This window comes from Hemitrygon akajei, chromosome 8 (assembly GCF_048418815.1).
Source record: "Hemitrygon akajei chromosome 8, sHemAka1.3, whole genome shotgun sequence".
Classification (NCBI taxonomy): Eukaryota; Metazoa; Chordata; class Chondrichthyes; order Myliobatiformes; family Dasyatidae; genus Hemitrygon; species Hemitrygon akajei.
Genome location: NC_133131.1, coordinates 155,383,978 through 155,396,684, shown reverse-complemented (window position 1 = coordinate 155,396,684; position 12,707 = coordinate 155,383,978). Strand labels below are relative to the sequence as shown.

The window sequence follows — 12,707 nt, the reverse complement described above, 5'->3', positions numbered from 1 at the left end:
TGGAAGTTGGAGATAAAGCATTTTCAAGAATTAATATCCCCAATCTGCATGAAGCACATCTTAACAGTTCAAAAAATATTGCCATTTATCAACAAGATACTTATTTAAAATGTGTATACCTTGATCACCGATCTTTACATTCACAAATAAAATCAGTAGCACCATCTGGTTTTACTCAAAGGTTCACTGACGCCAAATGATACAAGCAGGAAATAAATAGTGTTAATTGTCCTATTTCAAACTGCAGAGATGTATTCTTCCTTTTCTATAACATTTAACACCAAGTACGCCCAGTATATGCTGCTTTGAAGATATGAAAGTGGTGTTGGAGGACTAAATGTAGATGATTCACCAGGGCCTAACCAAGTGTTTTCTACGATGTTATGGGAAGAAATAGAGCAGACTGTTTGGACCTTAGCAGAAATCTTTGGTAGCACCTGTGAAGCATCAAAAGGCAGGAGGATAACTAACACTGTGCCTTTATTTTAAAAGGATTCAAGAATATACCAGAGAATCTTTCATTACTGGGTAAAAAAAGTTATAGGAAAGGATTCTGAGAAACAATTCATTTGCATTTGGAAAGGCAAGGACTAATTGGGAATAGTCAGCATGTGCTTAAGCATGAAAAAAGGGTAACCAAGCAGACTGATGAAGGGAGAGCAGTAAACACTGTCTACATGGACTTAACAAGACCATTAACAAGGTCCTACGTTGTAAGCTGGTCCTGAAGGCAAAAACATAAAGGATCCATCATCAATTAGCCAAATGAATGCAAAATTGGCTTGGTGGTATGAGGCAGAGGTACTAGATGGAAGATTTTCACAGGAAGCTTGTTATCAGTGGTAACAAATTTAACATATATTAAATGATTTGGACGAGAATGCAGGTGACTTGATTAACGGCTTATGTGACACAAAAATTGTTAAATTAGTGGACAGTGAAGAAGGTCATAACAGAATCTAGATAAACTGGGAAAGTGGGAAAAGGAATAGCAGATAGTATTTAACTAAGACAAGTGCAAAAAGTGATGCATTTTGTGAATTTAAACCAAGTCAGGATATCCACAATGAATAGAATGTCCTCGGGAAGTACTGTTAAACACAGGCCTAGTGCTAATTCCCAGAAAGCACCAATACAGTTAGACAGGGCGGCGAAGGTAACATATGTCATGCTTGCCATTATTAGTCATGGCATCAAGTACAGAAGCTGGGGCATCATGTTACATTTGCAGAAAACTTTGGTTAGGCCAAACTTGGAGTACTATATGCAGTTCTAGTTGGCACACTACAAAAAAGATATGATCAAGAGAAGATGCAGAAAAGAGTCACAATGATTTGCCTAGATTGACGGGCTCAAGTTACCAGTTGAGATTGAATAAACATTTTTCTCTCTCTGAAGAGAAGACCGAGCAGCGACATGTTTGAGGTTTATACAATTATTTGAGGAACAGACAAGTTAGACAGACAATGTCTGTTTCCATTGGTAGAAGTGGCTAAAAGTACATCACATAGAAGGAGGAATTTCAGAAGAGGATTCAGGGCTAATTTCCACCCCCCCCCCCCCCAACACACACACACGAAGAGGAGCTGATGTCTAGAATGATCTGCAGGAGGTAGTGGTGGAATAGTAATAATAACAGCATTTAAGCAACATTAGGAAAAGTACTTGAGTGAGCAAGGCATACAGGGATGTCAAATTAATACAGGCAAGTGGGATTAATGTTGATAAACATGATGGTCAACACAGTGAGCTGAATGGCTACTTTCTAGACTGCACTGCTCTTATAGCCCTATTCAGTTCTCATCGCCTCACTACAGGAAGGATGTGGAAGCCATAGAAAGGGTGCAGAGGAGATTTATATATAGAAAAGATGTCAACAAAATAGAGTACAGAGAAGATTTACTAGAATGTTACCCGGGTTTCAGCACCTAAGTTACACGGAAAGATTGAACAAGTTAGGTCTTTATTCTTTGCAGCATAGAAGATCGAGGGGGGACTTTAGATAGAGTTGATGTGGATAGGTTTTTTTCCATTGAGAGTAGGGGAGATTCAAACAAGAGGACATGAGATGAGAGTTAGGTGGCAAAAGTTTAAGGGTAACACGAGGGGGAGTTTCTTTACTCAGAGAGTGATAGCTGTGTGGAACGAGCTTCCAGTAGAAGTGGTACAGGCAGGTTCAGTATTGTCATTTAAAGTAAAATTGGATAGGTATATGGACAGGAAAGGAATGGAGGGTTATGGGCTGAGTGCGGGTCAGTGGGACTAGGTGAGAGTAAGCGTTCAGCACGGACTAGAAGGGCCAAGATGGCCTGTTTCCATGCTGTAAATGTTATATGGTTACATGGTTATATACTTACAAGGATGTTGCATGGATTGGGGAGCATGCCTTATGAGAATAGGTTGAGTGAACTCGGCCTTTTCTTCTTAGAATGATGGAGGATGAGAGGTGACCTGATGGAGGTGTATAAGATGATGAGAGGCATTGATTGCGTGGATAGTCAGAGGCTTTTTCCCAGGGCTGATATGGCTGCCATAAGAGGGCACAGGTTTAAGGTGCTTGGGAGGAGGTACAGAGGAGATGTCAGGGGTAAGTTTTTTTTTACCCAGAGAGTGGTGAGTGTGTTGAATGGGTTGCTGGCAATGGTGGTGGAGGTGGATATGATGGGGTCTTTTAAGGGACTTTTGAATAAGTACAAGGAGCTTCGAAAAAGAGGGCTATGGATAAGCCTAGTGATTTCTAAGGTAGGGACATAGTCGGCACAACTTTGAGGGCCGAAGGGCCTGTATTGTGCTGTAGGTTTTCTATATAACCTGATTTGTCCACCACCTTAAAACCAGCTTTGCTTCTGAGCAACAAAACCAAAAAGAAATACCATGAGTGAATCTCCAAAAATTTTGCAGGAGTTAGAGACACACAGTTTTATCTGTCATCAACAGTTGCTCATGTGGCAATTTGTTATTTATTCACTGATTTATCATGAACGTCATCACTGGAGGGCATTTCTAATACACCTGTTCATATTCTGCAATCTGTTAATGTGCCACATTCCTATAGGCCCTCATTCAATCAACCAAGGACATGGAAAAATATCTCTCCAAGGTCTCCAGGAAAGGATTTCAGCAAAAAATGGTAGTCATCCTTAATAAAAGTGGATGACTTGATTCCACTTACAATCTTATGGATTCTGATGCAGTTAAGCAAACAAATGTGGGAACTATAAAACTCTTCCACAGATGGAGAAGATGCAGACAGATAGTTTGCAAGGCAAGGCTTTTCTTTCCACTGCTTATACTTTTGTATGTTCCAGTGCATGGCATCAATGCTCCAAATACCATTCTAAGTGCTCTTTTTCTATTGGGAGTAGTCATAGGCTACAAGTTTCTGGGAGTCAATGGAGAATGTTACACTGCTTCAAGCACAGGCTCAAGTCTTTTTCTCTGCCTGGTCAGTAAAACAAAGCTTAGAACAGAGCGCCTGCTGTGAGAGTCTGATGTGTATGAGATGGTTTAATCACAACTTCCAGCTTTCAACCCAGAATGTCAATTCTCTCTATCTACAGATGTGGCTTGACCCTTAACAGAGTCTTCCACTCAGCAAGAGTGGTAGCAATAAAATCAACAGCTCACCATATAGAAAACAGCATACGCAGGTCTGTTGCCATCATTAAAGAGTGGAATGTTAGAATGGAAATTGATGAGCATGTCCAAAAAGCTCAGGAAGCCTTGAATATGCACATCATACAATAGTTGAAAAACAAATGTACATTGTTAGAAATGGATCATTATTAATTGCATTAAATGCAATTGTACATTTTTAAATTAATTTGTATAGTTTCTTTATATTACAGGTCAATTGAATTTTTATTTTTCATTGACACGATTCACATTATTGCGATGCAGATTAACTGCAATGATTGTTAACAATAATCACATTAAAACTTCAACTGGGTAATGGTAGCAAAAGTCTACAACATTGCACAGTTGAATCCTTAATCCTTATTCTGTAGCCCAACACAAAATACATCTTAAATGCAGTATAGTTATATTGCATTTTCCTTACACCAGCCATCTTGAAGCAAGAACGTTAAGTTAGATCTAGCCCTTGTGGGTACTCAAAATTCAAAGGCCAAAGGAGAAGTCCAAGGTTGCCAAACTCAACCTAATCTGGATTAGTTACACATTACCCAAATAAATAATTTTTATTCAAAGTTGACTGGTTTTTGAAGCAGGCAACAGAATTGAAAGCTCTGATCACAACCTAGCATCCATTCCCTTTTCAAAGTAATTTAAATGACACTTCCTGAACAATATGATGTAATATTTAAGAAAAAGTGTCATGTGATTATCTATCCCCATTATTATGCAAGTCCAATTTATACCTTCACAAATTTCTTTCATGTTTTATTCCTAAACTCTTAATTTATTGTACACTGCCAGTAAACACCATCCCCTCACACTTCGTAAAAAAAAGTCTGTCAGCAGGAATATTCATTCTGTACCATGCCATGCATACTACAATACCATTATAAAATTAAAAGCTGCTTTCAATACCAATTATATTACATCTCCAGCTATTTCAACAACTGGAATTCTGCATGACATAAGTTTGTAGGAAGAGATGGACAGTGGATCTTGCCTTTATATACCACCATGCCATTAATTAAGTAAACATGGACAACAAATTACTTTTAAAGGAGTAGACATTACAGATTTACTTACATTTACAAATATACAGCAATACATATATCGTATGTATATATTGTAATTATATACAACGCACACCATGAGAGAAGTAGCTTATTCTTTTTGGGGCTATATAAGAAATCTGTTGCCAAGTATGCCTTGCACAAGAGAAATAGCTTCATTCTTTAAAAAGTACATGGAATCTTTTATGTGCACCTAACTAGTATAACAAATGGAACTTTAAATTAATCCAGTGTTTTAGAGTCGGAAGCTCCAGAGCAGCTAAACCCATTAATTTGTAGACAGAGAAACCAGAGTTACCACTGAGCAATTCTAGCATTTCAGCATAATATAAGTAGGCATTTGATAATAAAGCAGATTTGAAACCAATTACATACAGCAGGGGTGTAATGTTTTTGATGAAAATGATTGATTCTTTTAACTCAGTCCAAATCGAGTTTTGTGTTAGAACCGTACAAGATGTGATAAGACTGCTGTTGGATTACATCACTAAGCTGGAAAGGGTGTAGACAAGATCCACAGGTATATTACCAGTACAAAGGGACACACTATTACAAAGGAAATAGTGCTAGGCAAACTGAAAAAGTCTTAAGGTGGATAAGTCACCTGGACCAGATGGATTACATCCCAAAATTCTGATAGACGTTGCTGAAGAGGTAACTGATGTATTGACCACGATCTTTCAAGAATCATTTGGTTCTGGCATAGTCTCAGAGGACTGGAATTTTTCAAATGTCACACCACTCTTAAAGAAGGGGGGGAAATTACAGGCTAGTTAGCATAACCTCAGTGGTTGGGAAAGTGGTGGAGTCCGTTACTGAGGTTTCAGGGTACTTGGAGAATAATGATAAATTAAGTCAAAGTCTGTAAAGGAAAATCTTGCCTGACAAATCTGTTAAAAGCAAGGTGGACTAAGGAGAGGCAGACGGTGTCGTTTACTTGGATTTTCAGAAGGCGTTTGATAAGATGCTACACGTGAGGCTGTTTAACAAGATAAAATCCTATGGCATTGCAGGAAAGACATTGTCATGGATAGAGGAATGGCTGACAGGCAGGAGGCAGCAAGTGGGAATAAAAGGAAATTCTTCTGGTTGGCTGGCGGTGACTTGTAATGATCCTAGTGTCAGTACTGGGACCACTGCTTTTCACATTGTTTGTCAGTGATTTAGATAGTGCAATTAATGGCTCTGTGGCAAAGTTTGCAGATGATAGGAAGATGGGAGGAGGGGTAGGTAGTGCTGAGGAAGCAATGCAATTGCAGCAGGACTAAGACAAATTGGAAGAATGGGCAAAAAAGTAGCAGATGGAATACAATGTTGAGAAATGTATGATAATGCACTTTGGTAAAAGGAACAATAGTGCAGATTATTATCTAAATGGGGAGAAGGTTCAAACATCAGAGGTTCAAAGGGACTCAGAAGATTTTGTACAGGACTTCCAAAATGTTAATTCACAGGTTGAGCCTGTGGTAAAGAAGGCAAATGCTATGTTGGCATTTGTTTCAAGGGAAATAGAATATAAAAGCAAGGAGATAATGCTGAAGCTTTATAAGGCACTAGTTCAGGCCACACTTGGAGTATTATCAACAGTTTTGGGCCCCATATCTCAGAAAGGATATACTGTCATTAGAGAGAGTTCAGAGAAGGTTCACGAGGATGATTCCAAGAATGAAGAGGTCAACATATGAGGAGCGTTTGGCAGCTTTGGGGTCTGTACTCACTAGAATTTAAAAGAATGCATGGGGATCTCATTGAAACCTACTGAATATTGAAAGGACTAGATAAGGTGGATGTAGAGAGGATGTTCCCTCAGTTGGGGGTATCCAGAACTAGACAGCACAGCCTCAAATCTGAGGGACAACCTTTTACAATAGAAGGAGAATTTCTTTTTTAGCCAAAGAGTGGTGAGTCTATGGGATGCTCTGCCACAGACTGCGGCAGAGGCCAAGTCCGTGAGTATACTTAAATTATAAATTGGTAGATTCCTGATTGGTTGGGGCATCAAGGGATACAAGAGATCAGGTATATGGGGTTGTATAGGATATGGAATCAGCCACGATGAAATGGCAGAGCAGACTCAGTGGTCTAATTCTCCTCCTTTGTCTTATGGTCATAGAGGCAGACACAAGAGAAACTAGAACTTTCTTCCCTGGAGTACAGAGGCTGAGGGGTGATATTATAGACATATACGCCCCTCATTCTATTTAAGGTGGATGGTTATAAACCCTAAACTAGATTCCGATTCATATTTTCCCAGGATTAAGAACTCTAAAAATTAGAGGGCACAGATTTAAAGGGTACTTGAAGGACATCTTTTCCTAGAGGAAAAAGTGGGTATGTGGATCAAGCTGCCAGAGAGAGTGGTGGAGGACAGTAAAATACTGGAGGAACTATGATCAGGCAGCATCTTTGGAAAGGCATAAACAGTCAGCATTTCAGCCGAAGGGTTGTGGCCTGAAACATTGACTGTTTATTACTTTCCATAAATGCTACCTAACCTGCTGAATTTGTGCAGCATTTTGCATGTGTTACTCTGAATTTCCAGCATTAGCAGAATCTCCTGTGTTTATGCTAGCAAGGGTTCAGTGGACCAACTGCAAACTAATGTGACAAGGCCAGGGGTACAACTTGATTGGTGGACAATTTGGACCAAAGGGTACTGTCATTACTAATTTTTTGTGGCTGACTTGCTTCCACTGTTTCTGTGTGGAACCGTAGAACCCCATCTACTACAACCAGCCCAAGGGGTACATGACAGAGGAGGAGGAGGAGGAGGAGGCTGTGGCAGGGGCAGAGGCTTTTTGGATGGAGAGCAAATGTAAATATATTGGAGCAGGTGACCCCTGTGTTCTAACTATTCAAGGATTCTATGATCATAACCCTGGCCTCATCCTTTACCCTACACATTGCTCCCTTACCTTCCACAAACCAAAGCTAACACAATTTCTCTCTTTTCCCCATTTTGACAAGAGGATTTTGACCCAAAATGTTAACAGATGCTACTTGGCCAAAATTCAGATTTTCAGCATCAGTAATTCTATTTTTGAGTTTTTAAGGGTCTTTACTTTAAATCTGTGTTTCTTCACTTGCATCTCTACTCATTTTCCTTTGGGCAAATTAAATAAATGCACTTTTAATAAAATTAAAATGACTTAGGAGGTAAACCAATCAACACATGAACCTTTTTCTCACATTTAGAAGTTATGCAAATCATCACTGTTCAGGATTATCTTTGATGATAAGACAGGCACAGAGTTGTAAAAACAGAAGTAACACTTTTCAGCACCTGCTTTTTGGGTTGATTTTAATGATTTGTTCTAGTCATAGCATCATTCATGTCACTGGTACATAAAGTTTTTAAACTCGCAATGAAGTAAAATTTAAAGTGCTGGCAATCTAGCTAATTCTCAATGACATTAGAAGAATTTGTGCAGAGTAAGATTTGTTATCCCAAAAAGCTGCTGTAGGCGATTTCAAGTCTGTACTGTCTGCACCACCACAACAAATCCATATATATGATAACAAAGCCAAATATCCTAAGGCACTCTGCAGATATATTAAACAAAAATTGATGCCAGGTAAATGATCAAAATTACAGCCAGGGAAATTGGTTTCAAAGCATCTTTAGTGCAAAGAAACAGCAAGGTTCAGGCAGAGAATTTGAGTTGTAATCATGACAGATTAAAGATAGCTATCATTGGTGGAGCAATCAAGGGACCAGAATTTGATTAGCAAAACTATCTCAGAAGAACAAAAATAGATTGCTGAGTTAGTAGAGGTAACATATGGGACGATATGAAAATAAGAATGAGTATTTTCAGATTGTGGTATGGCTTAATTTGGACCAAACTAAGTCAAAAAGCATACAAGTGGCTGGTAAAATGGTACAAGTTAAGATATGGGCAGCAGTGTTTCAGACAGACCTCAAGTTTATGACAGCAAAAGAAAAGATTAGAATATCTATGTGACCAGCAGCCAGGGTGATTAAACTAAATCAATCACTGGGTGACAATTGACAGCTAAAACTACAAATAATCATATATTCCTCTGGCAAATACTACCACTTATTCAGCTGCCCGATAGAAGATTTCACCTCAAGAAATTAATGTTATCAACATTAGAGTGAACTAGCTATCAACATATTTACCAATTTATTTAAAACTCCATAAAGTTCAAACAGCAATTAAAGTTGCTTTAGCCTCAACCCAATTTGGAATGTTAGCAAGTTAATTAATGCCCTTGAAAGGCTACTGAGCCAAGATACAAAGAATTCCAGATATCATAAATTGAAATTCCTCATCAATCACAGACATGTTGAAGTCATAATGACTGAAAACCATAGCTACTTCAACACCAATGTTACCACAATTAACTAGGATGAAATCTGAGCTTTTAATTAAGATATTTTAAATTATAAAGTTATATATCTCAAAATCATTTAAAACTAAATCAATTTGTTTCTAAATTTAAACAGCATCAATATTGCTTGAAGTAACACTTTTATTCAATCAGCTTTCAATGTGGTTAGTTTCACTACCCAAATGAACAGCAAAAATATGCACGTGCTATTAACACAAAACAGTGCTTCCGTAATCAGTCTTTAACAACAATTTATGGATCATCAATGGGGAGAAAACAAGTTTAAAAAAATGAAAGAATGCAATGAAAGAAACTGACGAAGCAGACTTGTACTTCCTACTGATTTTGAAGTCTCTTTAATATGGGTCTGATACAAATTAACTTCAATGAGCACTACAAAAAAAGTCATCTGGTCGTAAAATACAGTACATGGTCAGTTTTATGTAAGTTTGCCAAAAGGGATGCAAACCAGGACAATCTCAAACTGCGACGCAGGATTGAAGTGTATTAAAAATCTTTTTTTCTCATCCATTGTGCTGTCTTTTTGCTCAGGTTTATAGACATTTTGAGCACTATTATTGGCCTCTTCACTTCCATCTGGTGGATCTAATTAATTAAGCAAGGAAATCACTGCAAATTTCATACTGCTCACTTTATTGATAGGCCTTTTTCAAAAAAAACCATTTCACTTTGACTTAAACTCACAGATGCGACATGAGAGTTCAGTGTTTTGTAATGTCTGGATAATTGGTATAATGGTTTAGGATGCTGATGTCATCCGACTGCTGATGAACATGTGGATAGTATCAAACTCAGACTATATTCACAGATTTATGCAAAGTAACTGTCACATGCTTATTTTTGGAATAAAACAAAAAAATCAGTTCTTCCTTTTACTTAAATCATTAATATTTTAAAATATAGGAACTTTTCAATTATTCAATAGATTGTCTATAATATTGCTCAATTCACCAAACTAAGCCAAATAAAACTGGTAAATGCATAATTTTTTAAATATTGCCACATTTACCAAGGTACGGTGAAAAACTTATCTTGCATACTGTTCAAACTGATCATTACAACAGTGCATTGAGGACGTACAAAGTAAAACAATGAGAATGCAGAATATCGTGTAAACAAACTTTGAAATTCTCCCACTATTTAGTCATGAGTAATATTAAAAGTGTTCCATTTGTATTTGGCAATGAATCAATATTGATTTATAACTATTACTCAAACTCAACTTGCTGATTCATTTATCAATGTGGAGAAGTAAATATTCTCTGTATGCAGGACAACTTAGCATACCTCAGTTCATTTACTGGAAGCCCAATGCATTTGCCAAGTGCTTTCAGCGATGTAAGCTATCAATGCAAATCAAATTATGTTCATCAAGACCACAATTATGATGATGCTAAAAAAAGGTTGGGTTGTCAAGGCAAAACACGTTCATGGGCATTGTTGATCAAAGCCAAACAATATTTTAGTCTACAAACAGCATCTCATTTTTCTTGTATTTCCAGAAACCTGAGCTTTTTGAGATTCCAGGTCTATACAACCTACAATACCTCTCTAGCCTACACACAAGTCCTAACTTACACAAAAAAGGTACAGCCTTTAGAAACAGTTGTTTGATTACTTCATTGCTCTGTAAAATATCATAAGAAATAGGAGCAGGAGCAGGCAAGGGACCAGAATTCAACATGATGATGGCTGTCATGCCCCTCCGAAAGTGTGAAGGACAAGCAAATTCATTCTTTCTTCATTCAACTATGAAGAAAAAGCCATCTTTGCAGTCTAGTCTCATCTAGACTTGGGCAACTCGTGTCTTACATGGAGGGTAGAACCTTACTATTCCACATGCTTTCATTCATATTTTCCAATGTTTGTTACACATGTAGGATGACAACTAAGGGTTAACAACCACTTAAAACAAGAACCTACCTTCTTTGATCCAGCAAATCCTTCAGATTCCAAGAAAAAGTAGGCAAAAGGCATCAGCACAAATAAAGAAAGATTGGAGAAGAGTGATACGAGATTCCACAGACCTAGAATAAACATAAGCATATTGTATAAACAAAATATCAACATCTGCAAATCAAAAAAGTGATGGGATTATACAATAAATGTGTTTCTTATTACATGTGCTGTCCTCCTACAATTATTTCACCGTTTTGCTTTTCCGCATAACAACTGCACATGATTGTTCTGATGGAACTTCAGCCCCCGAGCTTATGTAACAGGTTTAAGATTCACCAAATTCCCTATAATCTATCTAAGGAAAGATGTGCTGACCCTTGAGAGAATCCAGAGGAAGTTCACAAGAATCTTAGAAATGAAAATGTTTGATGGCTGTCTGCCTATATACAATGGAATTTACAAATACTGGGGTTGGGAGTGATTGAAAGGGAAAGAGGATCTCCACTGGTTTCCCAGATGTTCATCACAGGGGGGCTATACACAAGTGGCGCTTTCGTAACTTGGGGAGGATTTGTATTAGAACAATACAAGCTATGGAATACTAGAAGGAATATAGAGTAGATGTGGAAAGGATATTCTCATTAGTAGGAGAGCCTAGGAGCCAAGAGCATAGACTTAGAGTAAGGGATGTCCCCTTAGAACTGAAATGAGGAGGAATTTCTTCAGTGAGAATGTTGCAAATTCAGCCTAATTCAGTCCCTATTGCGCAGAATCAGATTCAGGTTTAATATCACTGGCATATGCCATGTAATTTCTTAACTTAGCAGCAGCAAATGCAATGCAATACATAATACTGTATAGGGGAAAAAAATCAATTAAAGTACATGTGTATATTAAATAGTTAAATTAAAAATAAAAATAATATAAACAAATGAGGTAGTGTGCATGGGTTCAATATCCACTTAGGAATTCAATGGCAGAGGGGAAGAAGTTGTTCCTGAATCACTGAGTGCGCACCTTCAGGCTTCTGTACTTCCTTCCTGAGGGCAACAATGAGAAGTAGGCAAGCCCTGGGTGATGGGGGCTCCTTTCTGAGCCACCACTCCTTGACGATGTCTTGGATACTACAGAGGATAGCATCTAAGATGAAGCTGACTGATTTTACAACTTTCTGTAGCTTCTTTTGGTCCTGTGTAGTAGCACTCTTCCCCCTTCGCCCCACTATACTGGACAGTGATGCAGCCTGTCAGAATGCTCTTCGCTGCACATCTATAGAAGCTTGAGTATTTTAGGTGACAGACCAAATCTCCTCAAACTCCTAATGAAATATAGCCACTGTCTTGCCTTCTTTAAAGCTGCATCAAATGCTGGGATCAAGCTTGATCTTCAAAGATCTTGACACCTAGGAACTTGAAATCGCTCAGTTATGAGTTTCTGCTTCTATTATCCTGATAGATGGAGAGTTCCAAACTTTTCCCACATCACCAACTGGGAGAAAAAAAGTTTCCTTCTTTCATTGCTAACTCTTCAAATAATGACTTTAAATCTACAGCTGTTTTCCTTTCACATTTCTTACAAGGGTAACTGGCCTTTCTACTTGGTCTACTAGGGCTTTATACTTAGCCCAGTCACCCATCAGCCTCCTTTGTTACATTAACAGTTTACCCAACCTTTCTACATAACTATAACCTTGATACATTTTCTCTATATCTTCCTCAGTGCAAC

At 38.0% G+C, this 12,707-nt stretch overlaps 1 protein-coding gene across 2 annotated transcripts in view; it reads right to left on the bottom strand.

The window, feature by feature from the left end:
* The window catches only part of lmbr1 (limb development membrane protein 1), a 216,854-nt gene that overhangs the window by 169,275 nt on the left and 34,872 nt on the right, over positions 1 to 12,707 (bottom strand). For both annotated transcript variants that reach the window (XM_073054882.1, XM_073054883.1), the window contains exon 5: positions 11,007 to 11,110. In XM_073054882.1, coding sequence (XP_072910983.1) covers positions 11,007 to 11,110 — 104 coding nt within the window. The remainder of the gene's footprint in view (positions 1 to 11,006; positions 11,111 to 12,707) is intronic.